Source organism: Balaenoptera physalus (genome assembly GCF_965194825.1).
Source record: "Balaenoptera physalus genome assembly, chromosome: 8".
NCBI classification, from domain to species: Eukaryota; Metazoa; Chordata; class Mammalia; order Artiodactyla; family Balaenopteridae; genus Balaenoptera; species Balaenoptera physalus.
The window spans coordinates 46,197,468-46,219,891 of NC_138887.1; the positions used below are offsets into that span (position 1 = coordinate 46,197,468).

At 34.2% G+C, this 22,424-nt stretch overlaps 1 protein-coding gene and 1 pseudogene across 3 annotated transcripts in view; one reads left to right on the forward strand and one right to left on the reverse strand.

Moving 5' to 3' along the window:
- Window positions 1-22,424, forward strand: part of LOC309666475 (protein ILRUN pseudogene) — a 725,371-nt pseudogene that overhangs the window by 265,292 nt on the left and 437,655 nt on the right. The gene's annotated exons all lie outside the window — the stretch shown is intronic.
- Window positions 1-22,424, reverse strand: part of LOC309665798 (uncharacterized protein) — a 437,009-nt gene that overhangs the window by 21,223 nt on the left and 393,362 nt on the right. Inside the window, exon 5 of one of the 2 annotated variants that reach the window (XM_082472530.1) lies at window positions 11,182-18,953. The exons of the other annotated variant lie outside the window; for it this stretch is intronic. Within the exon in view, the coding sequence (XP_082328656.1) occupies window positions 18,912-18,953 (42 nt within the window). The 3' untranslated portion in view covers window positions 11,182-18,911. Of the gene's footprint in view, window positions 1-11,181; window positions 18,954-22,424 lie in introns of those variants that run through there. 2 annotated transcript variants of the gene reach the window in all.

A 22,424-nucleotide genomic window follows, 5' to 3' on the forward strand; every position in this document is an offset into this window, starting at 1 on the left:
TCTGTGCGGGGAATAGACGCCCTCAGGTGACCTACACGCAGAGGCGGGTCCAAATCCAAAGCTGAACCCCAGGAACTGTGCGAACAGGGAAGATAAGGGGAAATCTCTCCCAGCAACCTTAGAAGCAGCGGATTAAAACTCCACAAACAACTTGATGTGCCTGCATCTGGTGAATACCTGAATAGACAACGAATCATCCCAAATTCAGGAGGTGGACTTTGGGAGCAGGATATATTAATTTTTCCCCTTTTCCTTTATTTGTGAGTGTATATGTATATGCTTCTGGGTGCGATTTTGTCTGTATAGCTTTGCTTTACAATAGCTTTATTTTACTTCACTATATTATAGCCTCTTTCTTTCTTTCTTTCTTTCTTTCTATTTTTTCTCCCTTCTACTCTGAGCCGTGTGGACGAAAGGCTCTTGGTGCTCCAGCCAGGCATCAGGGCCGTGCCTCTGAGGTGGGAGAGCCAACTTCAGGACACTGGTCCACAAGAGACCTCCCAGCTTCACGTAATACCAAAAGGCAAAAATCTCTCAGAGATCTCCATCTCAACATCAAGACCCAGCTTCACTCAACGACCAACAAGCTACAGTGCTGGACACCCTATGCCAAACAACTAGCAAGACAGGAACACAGCCCCATCCATTAGCAGAGAGGCTGCCTAAAATCATAATAAGGCCACAGACACCCCAAAATACACCACCAGACGTGGACGTGCCCACCAGAAAGACAAGAGCCAACCTCATCCACCAGAGCTCAGGCACTAGTTCCCTCCACCAGGAAGCCTACACAACCCACTGAACCAACCTTAGCCACTGGGGACAGATACCAAAAACAACAGGAACTACGAACCTGCAGCCTGTGAAAAGGAGACCCCAAACACAGTAAGATAAGCAAAATGAGACGACAGAAAAACACACAGCAGATGAAGGAGCAGGGTCAGAACATACCAGACTTAACAAATGAAGAGGAAATAGGTAGTCTACCTGAAAAAGAATTCAGAATAATGATAGTAAGGATGATCCAAAATCTTGGAAATAGAATAGACAAAATGCAAGAAACATTTAACAAGGACGTAGAAGAACTAAAGAGGAACCAAGCAATGATGAAAACCACAATAAATGAAATTAAAAATACTCTAGATGGGATCAATAGCAGAATAACTGAGGCAGAAGAAAGGATAAGTGACCTGGAAGATAAAATGGTGGAAATAACTACTGCAGAGCAGGATAAAGAAAAAAGAATGAAAAGAACTGAGGACAGTCTCAGAGACCTCTGGGACAACATTAAACGTGCCAACATTCGAATTATAGGGGTCCCAGAAGAAGAAGAGAAAAAGAAAGGGACTGAGAAGATATTTGAAGAGATTATAGTTGAAAACTTCCCTAATATGGGAAAGGAAATAGTTAATCAAGTCCTGGAAGCACAGAGAGTCCCATACAGGATAAACCCAAGGAGAAACACACCAAGACACATATTAATCAAACTGTCAAAAATTAAATATAAGGAAAACATATTAAAGGCAGCAAGGGAAAAAAAACAAATAACACACAAGGGAATCCCCATAAGGTTAACATCTGATCTTTCAGCAGAAACTCTGCAAGCCAGAAGGGAGTGGCAGGATATACTTAAAGTGATGAAGGAGAAAAACCTGCAACCAAGATTACACTACCCAGCAAGGATCTCATTCAGATTCGATGGAGAAATTAAAACCTTTACAGACAAGCAAAAGCTGAGAGAGTTCAGCACCACCAAACCAGCTTTACAACAAATGCTAAAGGAACTTCTCTAGGCAAGAAACACAAGAGAAGGAAAACACCTACAATAACAAACCCAAAACATTTAAGAAAATGGGAATAGGAACATACATATCGATAATTACCTTGAATGTAAATGGATTAAATGCTCCCACCAAAAGACACAGGCTGGCTGAATGGATACAAAAACAAGACCCATATATATGCTGTCTACAAGAGACCCACTTCAGACCTAGAGACACATATAGACTGAAAGTGAGGGGATGGAAAAAGATATTCCATGCAAATGGAAATCAAAAGAAAGCTGGAGTAGCAATTCTCATATCAGACAAAATAGACTTTAAAATAAAGACTATTACAAGAGACAAAGAAGGACACTATATAATGATCAAGGGATCGATACAAGAGGAAGGTATAACAATTGTAAATATTTATGCACCCAACATAGGAGCACCTCAATACATAAGGCAAATACTAACAGCCATAAAAGGGGACATCGACAGCAACACAATCATAGTAGGGGACTTTAACACCCCACTCTCACCAATGGACAGATCATCCAAAATGAAAATAAATAAGGAAACACAAGCTTTAAATGATACATTAAACAAGATAGACTTAATTGATATTTATAGGACATTCCATCCAAAAACAACAGAATACACATTTTTCTCAAGTGCTCATGGAACATTCTCCAGGATAGATCATATCTTGGGTCACAAATCAAGCCTTGGTAAATTTAAGAAAATTGAAATAGTATCAAGTATCTTTTCCGACCACAACGCTATGAGACTAGATATCAATTACAGGAAAAGACCTGTAAAAAATACAAACACATGGAGGCTACACAATACATTACTTAATAACGAAGTGATCACTGAAGAAATTAAAGGGGAAATCAAAAAATACCTAGAAACAAATGACAATGGAGATACGACGACCCAAAACCTATGGGACGCAGCAAAAGCAGTGCTAAGAGGGAAGTTTATAGCAATACAAGCCTACCTCAAGAAACAGGAAACATCTCGAATAAACAACCTAACCTTGCACCTAAAGCAATTAGAGAAAGAAGAACAAAAAAACCCCAAAGCCAGCAGAAGGAAAGAAATTATAAAGATCAGGTCAGAAATAAATGAAAAAGAAATGAAGGAAACAATAGCAAAAATCAATGAAACTAAAAGCTGGTTCTTTGAGAAGATAAACAAAATTGATAAACCATTAGCCAGACTCATCAAGAGAAAAAGGGAGAAGACTCAGATCAATAGAATTAGAAATGAAAAAGGAGAAGTAACCACTGACACTGCAGAAATACAAAAGATCATGAGAGATTACTACAAGCAACTCTATGCCAATAAAATGGACAACCTGGAAGAAATGGACAGATTCTTAGAAAGGCACAAACTGCCGAGACTGAACCAGGAAGAAATAGAAAATATGAACAGACCAATCACAAGCACTGAAATTGAAACTGTGATTAAAAACCTTCCAACAAACAAAAGCCCAGGACCAGATGGCTTCACAGGTGAATTCTATCAAACATTTAGAGAAGAGCTAACACCTATCCTTCTCAAACTCTTCCAAAATATTGCAGAGGGAGGAACACTCCCAAACTCATTCTACGAGGCCACCATCACCCTGATACCAAAACCAGACAAAGATGTCACAAAGAAAGAAAACTACAGGCCAATATCACTGATGAACATAGATGCAAAAATCCTCAACAAAATACTAGCAAACAGAATCCAACAGCACATTAAAAGGATCATACACCATGATCAAGTGGGGTTTATCCCAGGAATGCAAGGATTCTTCAATATACGCAAATCAATCAATGTGATACATCATATTAACAAACTGAAGGAGAAAAACCATATGATCATCTCAATAGATGCAGAGAAAGCTTTCGACAAAATTCAACACCCATTTATGATAAAAGCCCTGCAGAAAGTAGGCATAGAGGGAACTTTCCTCAACATAATAAAGGCCATATATGACAAACCCACAGCCAACATTGTCCTCAATGGTGAAAAACTGAAACCATTTCCACTAAGATCAGGAACAAGACAAGGTTGCCCACTCTCACCACTATTATTCAACATAGTTTTGGAAGTGTTAGCCACAGCAATCAGAGAAGACAAAGAAATAAAAGGAATCCAAATCGGAAAAGAAGAAGTAAAGCTGTCACTATTTGCAGATGACATGATACTATACATAGAGAATCCTAAAGATGCTACCAGAAAACTCCTAGAGCTAATCAATGAATTTGGTAAAGTAGCAGGATACAAAATTAATGCACAGAAATCTCTTGCATTTCTATACACTAATGACGAAAAATCTGAAAGTGAAATTAAGAAAACACTCCCATTTACCATTGCAACAAAAAGAATAAAATATCTAGGAATAAACCTACCTAAGGAGACAAAAGACCTGTATGCAGAAAATTATAAGACACTGATGAAAGAAATTAAAGATGATACAAATAGATGGAGAGATATACCATGTTCCTGGATTGGAAGAATCAACATTGTGAAAATGACTCTACTACCCAAAGCAATCTACAGATTCAATGCAATCCCTATCAAACTACCACTGGCATTTTTCACAGAACTAGAACAAAAAATTTCACAATTTGTATGGAAACACAAAAGACCCCGAATAGCCAAAGCAATCTTGAGAACGAAAAATGGAGCTGGGGGAATCAGGCTCCCTGACTTCAGACTATATTACAAAGCTTCAGTAATCAAGACAGTTTGGTACTGGCACAAAAACAGAAATATAGATCAATGGAACAGGATAGAAAGCCCAGAGATAAACCCACACACATATGGGCACCTTATTTTTGATAAAGGAGGCAAGCATATACAGTGGAGAAAAGACAGCCTCTTCAATAAGTGGTGCTGGGAAAATTGGACAGGTACATGTAAAAGTATGAAAATAGAACACTCCCTGACACCATGCACAAAAATAAACTCAAAATGGATTAAAGACCTAAGTGTAAGGGCAGACACTATCAAACTCTTAGAGGAAAACATAGGCAGAACACTCTATGACATACATCACAGCAAGATTCTTTTTGACCCAGCTCCCAGAGAAATGGAAATAAGAACACAAATAAACAAATGGGACCTAATGAAACTTAAAAGCTTTTGCACAGCAAAGGAAACCATAAACAAGACCAAAAGACAACCATCAGAATGGGAGAAAATATTTGCAAATGAAGCAACTGACAAAGGATTAATCTCCAAGATTTACAAGCAGCTCATGCAGCTCAATAACAAAAAAACGAACAACCCAATCCAAAAATGGGCCGAAGACCTAAATAGACATTTCTCCAAAGAAGATATACAGATGGCCTACAGACACATGAAAGAATGCTCAACATCATTAATCATTAGAGAAATGCAAATCAAAACTACAATGAGATATCATCTCACACCGGTCAGAATGGCCATCATCAAAAAATCTAGAAACAATAAATGCTGGAGAGGGTGTGGAGGAAAGGGAACACTCTTGCACTGTTGGTGGGAATGTAAATTGATACAGCCACTATGGAGAACAGTATGGAGGTTCCTTAAAAAACTAAAAATAGAACTACCATACGACCCAGCAATCCCACTACTGGGCATATACCCTGAGAAAACCATAGGTCAAAAAGAGTCATGTACCAAAATGTTCATTGCAGCTCTATTTACAATAGCCAGGACATGGAAGCAATCTAAATGTCCATCGACAGATGAATGGATAAAGAAGATGTGGCACATATATACAATGGAATATTACTCAGCCATAAAAAGAAATGAAATGGAGGTATTTGTAATGAGGTGGATGGAGTTAGAGTCTGTCATACAGAGTGAAGTAAGTCAGAAAGAGAAAAACAAATACAGTATGCTAACACATATATACGGAATCTAAGGGGAAAAAAAAAAAAAAAAAAAGGCCATGAAGAACCTAGTGGCAAGACGGGAATAAAGACACAGACCTACTAGAGAATGGACTTGAGGATATGGGGAGGGGGTGGGGTGAGATGTGACAGGGTAAGAGAGTGTCATGGACATATATACACTACCAAATGTAAAATAGATAACTAGTGGGAAGCAGCCGCATAGCACAGGGAGATCAGCTCGGTGCTTTGTGACCATCTAGAGGGATGGGATGGGGAGGGTGGGAGGGAGGGAGATGCAAGAGGGAAGAGAAATGGGAACATATTGTATATGTATAACTGATTCACTTTGTTATAAAGCAGAAGCTAACACACCATTGTAAGGCAATTATACTTCAATAAAGATGTTAAAAAAAAAAAAAAAAAAAAAAAAAAAAAAAAAAAAAAACCTGTACTATAAAAATACTGTGAAGTTGCATCTAAACCGAAATATTATGGTGGGAATATAAAACCTCTTTTTTTGCCATCAAAGTTGTCTCTAGTCTCAATCTTGACTCTTTTCCTAAAACCAAAGACCACTCGCTTGATCATTATGGCTGATTTTCTTCATCCTACAATCCAGAGACAGTTTGATCAGCACCACAATATCTAACATCATAGACTGTTTCTTACACAAACTATTCCTTAATATCTTCTGAGCCTAGCTCTGGATTAAATCTATCATCCATTCCTTGTACAACACTCCTCTCTGCTCCTGCTCCTATTTTCCAAAGAAATTGTGGAGAAATACAAAACTAACTACATTTGTGATTATTTTTTTCCTTCCAGCCATAGCAGATTAGTTTGATCTTTCCCTAAAACTTGAAAATCTGGACAATATGCAAAATAAAAAATGTATTTTTTATAGTATTGAAGTAGGAAAGACTTGAATGGTCATGATCCTAGTGACATGAAATGCCCTAAAATGTGAGTAATACATGCAATGCTGCATTTCCTCTGAAAAGGTCAGTGCTTTAACCATAGCACTACAGACATACTAAATCAAATAATTCTTTATTATGGGGAGTGGTCCTGTGCATTACAAAAAGTTTTACAACATCGTTAGTCTCCACCCACTAGATGCAAGTAACACCGTGACAGTTGTGACAACCAAATATGTCTCTAGACACTGCCCCGATGTCCCTGGATAGGGAAGACAGTATTTCCCCCAGTTGAGAACCACTGCTATAGAGCATTCAGTGAATCAAGAGAAGCATTTGTGAACCCTGGACAGAACATTTGGTAGTTTTTAAGGGCTGGGGCACAAACTTTGCGATTCAGGGCATTCAAAATGAGCTCTCAGGTTAAACTCCTAACAGCTACCACCTAGCAGTACGAGTGAGCCAGAAATAGTTAAGTTCTGATTTTGGCTCCAACTTTGAATCAGCACACTTCATGTTTGGATTAAAATTATCTACCTTGGCCCTAATTGCCTAGAAGAGGCAAAGTTAATCCTCTCTGAAAGAAAAGATCAGACAGGTCCTCAAACTATGTGAACAAGTTTTTATATGCATATTTGACATTCAGTTTCATTTTCATTAAAGTCATAAAAAAGAAAATAATTAACCAAAATCAAGAGGAAAAACAAGTCACTTGAAATTAATTCATGGAATGTATAGACATTGACTTAACAGATAAAGTTAAAATAACAGGTATAAGAAATTAAATTACAAGATGGATAATTACAGGACAGAACTGATGATGTGAAATAATAGAATGGAATTTATACTCTAGATCTAAAATCTGAAATTAAGAATGTAGTACATGGATTTAAAAGCAGATTAGACACTGTGGAAGAAAGTGTTATTGAACTGGAAGATAGGTCAAACAAATAGGAAACCAAGGCCCAGAGAGATAAAAAGATGAAAAGTTCAGAAAAGAGTAAATGACATACAGTTATAACAAAACTTAATTCATGTGTGGCTGGAGGATGATAAGCAGAGCAGAGATATTGCGACAGAAGCAAGATTTAAAGATCTCATGACTTAGAATTTTCTAAATTTGATGAAAACATCAACCCACACATTTTAATTTTTTTTAATTCTGATGAACATACATAGGAAGAAAAATATACCTAGGTACATCATAGACCATTGCTGAAAACCAAAGACAAAAGGAAACTTTAAAAGTAATTAAGAAAAAGAGACATTTAAAAAAATGGAGTAATAAAACAGGCAACAAACTTTCCAACTTAAACTGGAGGCTAGAATGTAATTGAGTGATATTTTCTGCCAACCTCGAACTCTCTATACAGTGAAAATATCCTTCAAAACTAAAGACCAAAAACTTCAAGCAATGAAAAAAATAAAGAATTTATCATCAGCGTAACTCCACTAAAGATAATACTTAATGAAGGGTGTTCATTAAGCAAAAGAAAAGTGATCCTAGATTAAAGCATAAAAATTCAGGTAGAAACATAGAGCAAAAATGGCTAAATACAGATAAATATAATTAAATACAGAATGATAATAATCAACATCGTGGGGTTTAAAATGTACTGGAAATTAAAATACATGGCATACATACACAACAGTGTCAAAATTCAACAGTGTTTTAAAAAGGCAAGAGAGAAGTATAAATGTAGTGAGTGGTACAGCTTCTTTAGGAAATGTAAAAGTTTTCATTCATATCACATGCCATGTTTTATTCTATAGAGGTACCACTAAAAAATAGTAGCAGAATGTATTGCTAACAAGTTATTAGAGCAGGAGATTGGGAAAATAGTAGTTAATGAAAAAGAAAGCAAGTAAAGAGAAAATGTAAATATACATTGAAAAGACAAATGAGAAATAGTAAGATGGTAGATTTATTGTTAAATATATCAATATTCACATTAAGTTTAAGGTGACCTTGTTATTAATTTATTAAAAGATATTTTTCTGGTGCCTGTTAGGTAAAATATGCTACTGGATAATTGCCTACTGCAGATATGTATAAATTCTTCAGATAAGCTATGACATAGGCATTGCAATATACTTTTAATAATCCCCTAAAGAGATCTCAGTATGCACACAGGTGTGTATTTCTCTCCATTCCAAACTAAAATATTCTTGAAATGTTTACCGAAAATACTTTAAATAACATAAATGGCAGCAGTGTTTTATATAACCTGGCATAAAATGACATGGTCCTTGACTAAAATTATGTTTTACTTCCATCACTGCTTCTTTCCCAAAATGTTCTGAGAGCTTTATTCTCTTTCCCTCTCAAGTTCATTCATATGTGCTCCAGTTCTCAACTCTATTAACAGGATATATCCAGCATATTTCGTCTGTCTCTGTATTTTAAAGTTATTAAATATCCTTATATGGAAAAATAATACCAATGTTCAGGACCCTCCTCAAACCAGTTAAATCAAAATCTCCAGTGCTGGTGCTAACTTTGGCATTTTTAATGCTTATCAGCTAAGAGGTGGCATAAGGGAGCATTCTGTACTATTAGAAATATGTATTTTCAATGGGATAATGATTTCATGGGTCAAATCTTTTGTAAATATTTACTAATATGTATACTCACATGAATATTCATTTTATGTAAGTTACAATGCAGTAAAACTTTCTTAAAAATCAAAACTTCCCCAGATGATTCTAATGCACAACTATATTTAAGAACTGCTAAAGCAAAGAGGAAAAAAAGAATATAGTCAAAAAAGACTTGGGTGGTGAATGTAGATAAGAATTGGAAAAGCTATAAAATATATAAGATGTATTCCCTAATATAGCATTAGTTGAATTAGGAAATGATTAAATATGGAATTACATGGAAAAAAGAAACATGTCAGGTAATTAAGAAGTAACATAGATTGGAATAAGAAACTGGAATGGAAAACATAATTGGTGCTTAGAAACTTGAGTAGAGGTGACTGCCCTTGAAGTAAGAATAATGAGTTTAGTTCCCACTGAGTTTCAAGGATCTTAAAAATATACAAATAAATATGCCCTGAAGATAGTTAGAGAGTTAAGTATAGCACTTGAGAGTCAGTGGTTAAGTTTGAAGATACAGATTTGGAAGTTTTCAAGTTTCAATTGGATAATGTATTCCTAATTGTTGGTGTAGCAAGAGATTAGCAAATGTTTTAGGACAAACCCTGGAGTACTAACAAGATCAATGGCCTGGAAAAGAAGAGGATTGAACCAAAAAGAATATGAGCAACATGAAAAGAGAAGAGAATCAGGACCTCAGATGCACGGAGCTAAAGATAAAAGTAGTTTTAGAGGAAGAAACTAACTGCCTGTGTCAAGAGATGTGATGTTGAGAGATCCAAAAGGGAAAAAAATTAGAAAAGGTCACTGAAGTTTTCCAGAAGAATAGCACATTAAAAGTAAGTAGTTTTGTGATATGAAAATGGAAGAGGACAAAATGCAAAGGATTTTTAAAGAAGTCATAAGATAATGAATCTATTGTATGTGGGGAAATCAATTAAAGAAATTAGGTATTATGCATTTTAGGAAAGAAATAAAATTCATAAAGTTGGGAAATGATAATAAGTACAGGAAGAGTTGAAGACCAGTGAACTCTTACAGAAATCCTAGAATTATGTGCTAAATACATTTTGCATCGAATATATAATAAAGCCAATAGTAATTGCTTAATATATATTAACGAATAATTATTATGAATGCTGGACATGAATAGAAAAACCTTATACATACATTTCTGTTATAGAGTGGATATTTGGTTTGTGCAGCAGAGAACATGAAAACCCTTTCAATAGGATTATCAAAATTTTATTACTATGCACAAAAATTTTTGTTTAGGAAAACAAATTTAAGAAAGAACTTTGGGCAAAGCTTCTAGTATTTTGCAAATAGAGCTTCATTCATTTTTATAAGCTCTCATCAGTAGAAGTACATTGGTCTTGCTTCATAGTCCTATCTCTACTTCCTTCTGAGTAGTCAATTCTATACATAGAATCATATTGCTGGGAGGTTTGTTGAACTGCCTTTGAAACTACCAGTCATAAAAGAATTGCAAGTCTCAGTAACTTTGAAGTGAAGAAGATTTGAAAAGTGGCACAATGTCACAGTTAGAACCTTTATCAAAAAAAAAAAAAAAAATTTCCCAACTTGGTGAATGATGACAAATTAACGTTCAAACCCCTCCTTGCAAAAACTAGTTTTTAATTTGGTTTCATGAGATTAAGGTGTCACTAAATATTTCTCTTGTAAGTTTAGATAGGTCATATCTCATTTATCCTGCATCCATAAAATTCTAATTTCCAGTGTCCAGAAATTAGTAGGTATTTGGGCCTGTTTGGTAGAAGGAAATGTGTGTGTGTGTGTGTGTGTGTGTGTGTGTGTGTGTTTTCAAGTCAGTTCAGAACATTTTTTTTTTAGGTATTGTCATTTCTTAACTGAAGCAACTCACTAGTCTGGTTTATGTCCTCAATGATGCATTGACATCAAAGAAAACTAAAATTTAAAGGGGTGATGTCAATTCCTATTTGAAACACAGAATTACACTCCAACTCAGTAGTGCACTATGGTCAACCAAGATCTCCAAGTATTCTTAAAATCCAAGAGAGAAAACAGATGGAAATTTACGTCCCAGTTTCTCACAAAAAGTTAACACAGCAATATTGTTATTGTTGGTCTTCATGTTTTTTCTTGGATGGTTGGTTGGTTGGCTTGTTTGTTTTTTTCAGCTTCATTGAGATATAATTGATATATAATATTGTGTAAGTTTAACGTGTACAATGCATTCATTTGATACCCTTATATATTGCAAAATGATTATCACCATAGCATTAGCTAACACCTCCATCATGTCACATAATTACCATTTTTTTTGTGCTGAAAACATTTAAGATCTACTCTTTTAACAATTTTCAAATATGTATTACAGTATTATTTACTATAATCACTGTGATATCATTAGATCCCTAGAACTTATAACTGGAAGTTTGAAACCTTTGACCAACATCTCCCTACTTCTTGAAACCCCCAGCCTTTGAAAACCACCATTCTATTCTGTTTCTAGAAGCTTGGCTTTTTTAGACTCCACATATAAGTGATATCATACAGTATTTGTCTTTCTCTGTCTGATTATCTCACTTAGCATAATGCCCTCAAGGGCATTATTTCCATCCATGTATTGGCAAGGACAGAATTTCCTTCTTTCTCATGACTGGATGATATTCTGTATGTGTGTGTGCGTGTGTGTGTGTATATTACATCTTCTTTATCCATTTATCAGTTGAGGGACACTTAGGTGGTTTCCAAATCTTGGCTATTGGGAATAATGCTGCAATTAACATGGAGTGCAGATATCTCTTCAAGATCCTAATTTCAGTTCTTTGGGATATATACTCACAAGCGGGATCACTAGATCACATAGTAGTTGTATTTTTAATTTTTGAGGAAACCTCATATTGTTTTCATAGTGGCTATACCAATTTACATTCCCAAAACCAGTGTGTAAGGGTTGTCTTTTCCCCACGGCATCGCTAACAATTATTATTTCTTGTCTCTTTGATAATAGCTATTCTAACAGGTGTGATGTGTTATCTCCTGTGTTTGATTTGCATTTCTCTGATGATTAATAATATTGAGCACATTTTGTGTACCTATTGGCCGTTTGTGTCTTCTTTGGAAAAATGTCTATTCAGGTCCTCTGCCCATTTTTTAATCAGACTGCTTTGTTCTTTTCTTATTGAGTTGTATGGGTAATTAATATATTTTTTGATATTAACCTCTTATCAGATATATGATTTACAAATATTTTCTCCCATTCTGTAGGTTACCTTTTTATTTTATGGATTATTATTTTGCTGTGCTGAATCCTTTTAGTTTGATTTTGCCCCTCTTATTAATTTTTGCTTCTGTTGCTTGTGCTTTTGGTATCACATTCAAAACATCCTTGCCAAGACCCATGTTGAGCAGCATCTTTCCTATGTTTCATTCTAGGAGTTTTACAGTTTCAAGTCTTATGTTTAAGTCTTTAATCCACTTTGAGTTAACATTTGTGAGTGGTATAAGATAGTATTCCAACTGAATTATTCTGCATATGATTAGTCAGTTTTCCCAACACTATTTGTTGATGAGACTATGGTTTTCCCTTTGAGTATTCTTGGCTCATTTTCAAATATTAGTTGACTGTGTATGCAAGGGTTTATTTCTGCTCTCTCAGTTCCTTTCTATAGGTCTGTGTGTCTCTTTTTTTTGGTCATTACCATACTGCTTTGATTACAATACCTTTGAAATACAGTTTTAAATCAGGAAATGTGCTGCCTCCAGCTTTGTTTTTTCACAGAATTGCTTTGGCTATTTAGGGTCTTTTGTAGTTCCATACCAATTATAGGATTGTTTTTTCTATTTCTGTGAAAAACGTCACTGAAATTTTGATAGGGATTGTACTGAATCTGTAGGTGGCTATGGACATTGTAACATTAATTCTTTTGATCCATGAACACAGGATATCTTTCCATTTGTTTCTGTCTTCTTCAATTCCTTTCCTCAGAGTCTTACAGTCTCCAGGATACAGATCTTTCAGCACTTTAGTTAAATTTATTCCTATTTTATCGTTTTTGATGCTATTGTGAATGGGATCATTTTCTGTATTTCTTCATCAGGTATTTCGTTGTTAGTAAACTAAAGCACAACTGATTTCGCATGTCAACTTTGCATCCTGCAACATCACTGGATTCTTTGATTAGTTCTAATAGATTTTTGGTGGATTCTTTAGAATTTTTTTTAATACAAGTATAGTTGATGTACAATTTTTAAAGGTTATACTCCATTAGAGTTATTATAAAATATTGGCTATATTCCCTGTACTGTACAGTATATCTTTGTAGCTTATTTTATACCTAATAGTGTTAGGGAATTAAAAGTTCCAAGCTATCTTGCCCCTTGCCTTCCCTCTCCCCACTGGTAACCACTATTTTGTTCTCTTTATCTGTGAGTTCTGTTTCTGTTTTGTTATATTCTTTCCTTCATTTTTTTAGAATCTGCATACAAGTGATACCATACAGTATTTGTCTTTCTCTGTCTGATTTATTTCACTTAGCATAATGCCCCTCCAAGTCCATCCATGTTGCTACAAATGGTAAAATTTCATTCTTTTTTATGGCTGAGTAGTATTCCATTTGTGTGTTTGTGTGTGTGTGTGTGTGTGTGTGTGTGTATCCCACATCTTCTTTATCCATTCGTCTGTCGATGGACACTTAGGTTGCTTCCATTTCTTGGAAATTGTAAATAATGCTGCTATAAACATTGGGGTGCATGTATCTTTTTGAATTAGTGTTTCTTCTGTTTTTTGTGGATATATACCCAGGAGAGGAATTGATGGGTCAAATGGTAGTTATATCTTTAGTTTTTGAGAAAACTCCATGCTGTTTTCCACAGTGGCTGCACCAATTTGTATTCCCACCGTCAGTGTGCAAGGGGTCCCTTTTCTCCACAAACTTGCCAACATTTGTTATTTATGTTCTTTTTGATGATAGTCATTCTGACAGGTGTGAGATGATATCCCATTGTGTCTACTCAGTTCTTCTGCCCATTTTTTACCAGGTTGTTTGGGGGGTTTTTTGATGTTGAATTGTATGAGCCGTTTATATGTTGGCTATTAACCCCTTATTGGACATCATTTACAAATATTTTCTCCCATTCAGTAGGTTGTCTTTTCATCCATTTTGTCAGTTTCCTTTTCTATGCAAAAGTTTTTAAGTTTAATTAGGTCCTATTGGTTTCTTTTTGCTTTTATTTTCTTTGCTTTAGGAGACAGATCCAAAAAAAAAAAAAATGCTTCAATTTATGTCAAAGCGTGTTCAGCCTATGCTTTTGTTTAGGAGTTTTATGGTACCTGGTATTACAGTTAGGTCTTTAATCCATGTAAAAGATTCTTTTACATGTAGCTATCTCAGAGGAACTGTATCAAAATGGAGATTGTTTCCAATATAAACATTCCTGAAGCACTTTTCATTTATTCAAGCACCACAGTCTACTTTGTAAGCAATTATTTAACTTTTTCAATTGAATAGCACTTTCTAGCTATTGAGATTCTGTGCATGAAATTAGTAAGCCAGAGTGAGTTGTATTGAATTACATACGTGTTTGGGCAACACATAGTCTACTCAAGTGCATCTAAAAAATGGACCAGAGTACACTTTGTTTTAAACATTCCTAAACAACTGTCCAAGCAGATAGGCAACATGAATGAATAAGACATTGAATACCATAACTCATACCTAGATCAACAGTAATTAATATTTTGTTGTATTCGTTTCCTCTCTCTGCCTACACACACACAGATGTACATATGTATGCAGGCATTATATTTATGTATCTATTTATATGTGTGTATATGTATGTATAAATATAATTTCAAAATAACCTAAAGACATTATGACAGTTTACACCTAAGTATTGCAGAGTGTATGCTGTGAAAATAAGGACATATCCCATTAATCATTCCTATCAAGAATTATTCCTTAAACTTTGTCATTATGTCTTTTTAGTCTGTTAATATAGAAGAGCTCCCAAACTCTTTATATTCATAAAATAAAGACACCAAGGCAGGTATGTTTAATAATGTCCCACAACCTAGATTTGTCTTGTTGCTTTTGTGTGGTCATTTAATGTTTTTTTTTTTCTATTTCCTATATCAGCATTAAAATACAATTTAGGTCTGGAGGCTTAACTAGATTCAGCATAAATTTTCATTTATTTTCAAAAATCCATCATTGGTGAATATTTGTGGTACATACTACATATTATCAGGTTGATCCACACTTGTGTTCCTACATTTGATTTCTTGGTTAATGTTATGGTCACCACATTCTCTGTTTTAAAGGAAAGGTTTCTCACCTGTGGGATGATACTTTGACAACATACATACACAGCCCTTCACCCCTCAAAGTTTACCTAATTGTTTTAGCAGTCATCAGCAATCCTTGACCAAATAAATTTATTTTACTGAGGATGGAAAAATGATGATTTTTCTAATTCAAACGTTTCTTTTATATTAATTTTATTCTTTTGTAAAGTATTTTCTATCATTCACTGGAGAGGAATTACAGTTACTCCTATAAAGGCATGGTCAGTGCTTAATTTTTCATTTAATTACCACTTTTAAGAGTAATAGCCAGTGTGTAATACTCACATGAATAGTGACAAATGAGTCTTCCTACTCTTTTAAGTTATATTACACACAGACACACACACACACACACACACACACATAGATGGTGCTAATAGATGGCCAGATAAATAGATAGCTTACAACAAATTACAAAATTCTTTTGATACTTAAATTGTCCCAAAGTTGAACAGTAGGAACCTCTTTTGTGTCATTTAGATATAACTATTTTAGTGTTCGCCTTCTGTATTTTCTGCACCATACGCACAATCATGCATTTCTGCAAGGAGTTTTTGTCCTTTTAATAGAGAATGGTATTTCAAACCCGTTATACTTTGGCATAAAGTATGTTGCTTCTGAATATCGTTGCTTCTTGGCATTTTCAGTGGACAAAACCATATGCTTTTGTTAAAATATTTACGTAATAAGTTTCAGTGCACAACATAGTAATACTACTGCTGAAAAAATTACTGAATGACAAGATTTCTCTGCAGTTCTTTTCTGTCCTTAGAATAAGTGTCATTAAGGAAGTGTAGCATAAAGGGACCCTGTTCTTCAATCTATTTGGTTGTGTTAACAATTTGACCTAGAGTTAGGATCAGTAGCTGCAGTTGTATTCAATTTGAGATTTAGCCTCCTCATCAAGTTTTTTGAATGTGTAAAATATTCATTTGGTTCTAAAAATGCAAAACTATATAAGAATATACTCAGAAAAATGTTGCTTTTGACTCTACAAGATGTTTCCTTCCAGTACATCTTTTGTAAATAAAATCAGCATCTGAAGATGTGTGTACATACATATATGTGTTTAAGTATGTACATTTATCTATATACTTTCCTAACTTCTTACACAAAAAGTAGCATACCATCTACCCTATCTATACTTTGCTCTCCTAATTTAACAATGTATGTACAATTATAAGTCCGTATAAATGTCCTTCATTGTTTTTTATAGTACCATGGTACTCCAACGGGTAGATTTTTTAAAGCTTTAAACTGTCTCTTAGTTTGAATATTTGCTTTGTTTTAAATTTTTTACTGTAACCAACGCTACAATGGATAACATTGGCATCATTTTTTTCCCCTTACTTACAAAGGACTATATTTAGGTTGGATCCCTAGAAGTTAATTTGCTAAGTCAAAGTAAAAAATCTATCTAGCATTTTGTGTTGTTAGTTTTTCCCCCACTAGATTTTGTGTCATCTGGCCTGTAGACCAGTAAACTGTGACAATGGCTTTTTCTCCAGCAAACTTGCAAGGCCAGTAGAATTTGTTGCTGGCATTTTTGGATTTTAGATCTAAAAAATGAGAACATTTTTAAATGTGGGTTTTAATTTGAAAATTTTAAGGTGTATTTTTCCTAGATTTAAGGGTAATTTTTCCTATTTTTCTTGTGTCAACTGTATTTTCAGTTATTCATGTTTCTATGAGAATTTGCATTTCTGAAAGAAAAAGAGAGAGAGGGAAGGAGGGAGGGAGAGAAGGAGAGGGGGAGGGAGGGAGAGAAGGGAGGGAGGAAAGAAACGGGGAGCGTGGAAAGAGAACAAACCTAGGGGTTAAACTTCATCTATGATGAAAAGGTATACATTTCTTCCGGTTTTAGTTTGGGGTGTGTATGTGTGTTTGTGTGTTTTTCCATGTCCAAGATTTTTTTATGGAATCAAATTTATTCATCTTTTACCACTTCTGAATTTTGAGACATATTACTTAGGCTTCCCAATTCTGACATAAGATAACTAATAAATGTTAAGCACTTGCATGGTTTCTTTTAAAATATTTATATATCTGATCGACTTGGAGTTTATCCTAGTGAAAGGTATGAAATACAGGTTCAATTTTAGCTTTGTTTTAAAATGACTATCAAACTGTCTTCAAAATATTAATCAAAAACTCTTTTATCCCTGTGACTTAATTTATCATATACTATACTTCCATAGGTACTTGGGTCCAGTTTTACTTTGGTGCCAGTGGTCTTTCTGATTATTCATGTACACACAACACATTGCTTTTATGAGAGAGGTTTTTTTTTTTTCTTTATTTTAATATCTAGTAGGGCCAGTCTTCCTCTACCTTGTTGATCTTTTTTAGGGTTTTCCTGTCTATCCCTGTTTGTTATTCTTTTCCATATGACATTCCTAATGAACCTGTTTACATATAGTGAAAATCTACTGGTAATTTTATTGGGACCATCGTAAGTTTATATTTTACCTAGTGTAGATCAATGTATTTACAATGTTTGATTGTTATAGTAAAAAAAATTGTGCTTCCTTCCATCTTTTTAAGACAACATTTGTGTCTTTCTGAAGTATTTAAATATTTTCCTTCTGTAGGTTTTGTATCTTTAATCTTAGGTATTATCTTTTACTGTTTTCTTTTTTTACATAGGATCTTCTCTGTGATTCATTATTGTTTGAATATCTGAAGGGTTTTGAATTTCCTAACTTTTAATACTCTGATACTGAAATCTTTGTATTGGTTTTTACTTTTTTTAAAACTTCCTCTTGAATTTTCCATACATATTATCATAAAAAGCAGGAAATTAAGCATGTTTCTTCTTTTCCAATTCTTTTCCCTCAAATTATTGTCTCTTTTCTTATTGTTTCGAATAATAACTCTAATTCAACCTTATGTCAGTATAGATAGGATAGTGGCCCTTTTCCTTATTTTGGTGTTATTGCTCTGTTGCTTCCTAGTATGTCAGATGTTGGTTTTGCTACTGAGGCATGTAAATTTTATCACGGTTAGAAAGTCACCATAAGTTTTTATTTTATTGGTGTTTTGTTAACAAATAGTGGACTCTTTGAAAGTTTTTATGTGTAGAGTATAAATTATATTAATGGATTATACTCTATTGAATCATCCTTTAATTTCTAGAATAAATCCTACTTGATTATGAGGCATTGTTTTTAATATGCTTTTAGATTCTTCTGATATTATTTTATTCATGATTCAGCAAGACCAGTCTGTACTTTTCTTTTTTTATTACATATCTCTTGTGCCATTGTGTCTCTAACATCCTTATAAAACGAATTGATGACCTTGACTGGGTATAGCATTAATATCTTCATTCATAAAAACGCTCTGAAGGTTTTCTTGTCCTCCTTAATCTCTGTAACAATTTGTGGCATGTGTGATAGATTTTTCAGTGAAATTCAGTCTAGGTCTTTGTCTGCTTTTTCTTGTCATACTTTTTAGAAATCTGAAAGTAAAAAAAACAATGGGTATATTAATGTTTTCCTGATGCATTATTGATACACTTTTTTATCACAGAGGCTGAAAAATAACATTTTTGAAATGGAGCTTTTTCACTTCTACCACTGTTTCAGCCAGAAAGACCATTTTTTAAGATGGTATCTCTTCATTATTGTATTCTTCATCAGGTGATGATGATTAGATATGTTGTCTTGTTGATAGCTTATAGAACTTTAAAGCAGAAAGAGTGAAAAACACTTTTTATTAACTGAGATTGCTAACTCAGATCTTTTAAATGTCAGTTATTTTCCTCTGCTTCTGATATCTGAAAGAAAAGAGTGATGAATAATTACCAATCTGATAACTATTATGTATTTTGTCTATTAATTCACTAAAAGCAAACTCAGTGATAGAATTGTCATGCACATATTTGAATTGTATGCACATATTTGAATGTTGATATTTTAATTTTTAAAAAACTTTTTCAGTGTTAAGAATTTTCCTTCCCCACCTAACTCAATTGGAAAATTCTCTTCCCCATGACAACCTGAGACGTGATGTGCCCATGGAATTCTAAATCCTTTTCCTGGAATATTTTTATGCACAGCATCCAAAAACTTCCTATGTATTTTTTCTTCGCTCAGGGCATACTTCTGACTGACACATACAACCTGCTCAAAGCAAAAATTCTTTGTAATTTCTGAGTTACTCAAGGTCAAAAGCGCATCTCAAAATCAGAGAATATAGTATTTTCAAATTTATGAATAATGCTCAATACCCTACCAGACTGTGAAATCCAACATCATTTTAAAGCACTTATGTATATTATTGATTGTAATGTGAATAGAAAGGATTCAATTTTTTACCTTAATCATCGACATCAGGGTAGGAATATTGATAGGCCTGAGTTAGTAAAATAGTTTAGATTCTTTCTTTCAGGATTTTTGAACGTCTTATGCATGATTCAAGAATCAGATTAGAGAAAAGTGAGTGGTGTTTGAGCCCCAAATTTGCTCTTTATCCCCTTTTCTTTTTTATATATTTTCCATTTTTTCAGCAAATATTTAAAAAGCATATGATATCCTTTACTTGGAAATGTACATATGCATATCTGTGTTATTCATGATGTCTTCCTTTATATTGTTGTGGACTTAATGTCCATGAAATAATCAATTCTGACCTGCTTAACAAGGTAGCATACTAAAAATGATGACATGCTTTCAGGTTTAGTGAGTTTAGCTCTTTTCACTTTGCTATTGGAAGCCTAAGTGAAAACAAAGATCAATCTGAAAATAAGTGTCAAGATACTCAAAATTCTATAAACTGTGACATAGTAATTCTCATCATATAACTCTACCTTAAGAAAGCAGAAACTCAGCTAGTGACTTAAGTGTAAAGAAGTTCAACATTACCTAATGTAAAATTGGGAATAAACTACTTATCCAATAATAAGGGACTTGGTTAATACTATGTATCTGAATTCTTGTGCTGTACATTCAGTTGTGCAAAGATCAGCAAAGCTGATGATCTCTATTAGCACCTGTCAGTCAAGACTTCAAAATTGTAAGCAAAGGCTTGCCAACTCAAAGTAGCGCCCCAACTAATGCATTGCCCCAACCCTGATAACTAAGTTCCAGCTACATTGATGTGCTTTACGTTCCTTGAACATGCTGTACCTATTACTGCCTCAGAGCCGTTGTACTCCAGTTACTATCACACTATCCATTTTCATCATCTTTATTACTGTTACCACTAGTAGAAATCATCAGATTGATACATTTATCTTTTTATTTTACACTTAAGTAGAGTTTTAGTTTCAGGTGTACAGCAGAGTGATTCAGTTATACATACATATGTATCTTTTTGTTCAGATTCTTTTCCCGTACAGGTTATTACAAGATATTGAGTAGAGTTCCTTGTGCTGTAAAGTAGGTCCTTGTTGGTTGTCTATTTTATATATAGTAGTGTGTATCTGTTAATCCCAAACTCCTAATTTCCACCCCCCCCCACTTTTTCCCCCTGGTAACCATAAGTTTGTTTCTAAATCTGTGACTCTCTTTCTGTTTTGTAAATAAGTTCATTTGTACCTTTTTTTTTTTAATTCCACATATAAGCGATATCATATGGTATTTGTCTTTCTCTGACTGACTTCACTTAGTATGATAATCTCCAGGTCCATCCATGTTGCTGCAAATGGCCTTATTTCGTTTCTTTTTATGGTTGAGTAATATTCCATTGTATATATGTGCCACATCTTCTTTATCCATTCATCTGTCGATGGGCATTTAGGTTGCTTCCATGCCTTGGCTATTGTCAGTAGTGCTGCAGTGAACACTGGGGTGCATGTGTCTTTTTGAATTATGGTTTTCTCTGGGTATATGCCCAGTAGTGGGATTGCTGGGTCATATGGTAATTCTATTTTTAGTGTTTTAAGGAACCTCCATACTGTTCTCCAGAGTGGCTGTATCAATTTACATTCCCACCAACAGTGTAGGAGGGTTCCCTTTTCTCCACACCCTCTCCAGGATTTACATTTATTTACTTTTTATTATCTGTCGTTTTCTACTGGACTCTAAGCTGCTCAAGGATGAGAGTCTGGCCTTTTCTCTTCAGTACTGCATGTTAGCATAAACATATTTGTTGATACATTATAGGCACTCAAGTGTTTAACAAATAAATGAGTGAATAAAAAGTTAGTAATAGGATATCATGAAACTGTTAAAAAGCACTTGTGATGTTTCAGAAAAAAGCTTAAGAAAATAATGAGTGTCAGCAAAATTGTATTTACCTCATATATGTAAGCAGAGGGAAATGAACACGTTAGTATGTTAGGGTTGATAACTCAGAGAAATACTAAAAATAAGAATGCATTTTTTATAATGGGCATTATTACTTTTCGAATCAGAAAAGTAAACACAATATCTAAAGCAAACAATAATATGATAGGAAAATCATATGAATGGAGACATTTCTCCCTTTTAACTACTTAATACCTACCCCTTGAATATACTACTGGAACACTTAAAAATTTTAGGAGAAAGAAAATAACATATACATAACATGGAAACCAAGATGTTCACAGATACTAAAAAGACGTATCTCTTGATAAAAGTCATAAGGATTATCAAATGTTTGGTAAAGGATTTGATGTTCAAATATGTTGCAACCAACGTTGACGAGAATGTTGTATGAGCATAAAAAGTTTATTTCCTTTTAATATGTATAAGGCAGAAATTGTTTATATCCCTTTAGGAATGAGAAATTCTGTAATTTCATTACAGAATATCAAGTATCATTACATATCTCTTATGCCATTATGTCCCTAATATCCTTGTAAAATGACATGACAATTGGATGTAATTTTCTTGACATGATTGGTTGTAAAATAACATTAAGTGGGTCAGAGATCTAGGAATAAATCACAATTATCTTTTCTTCTCTCCCAGAGATCTCGCCACTTAAATATGTTTTTTAATCA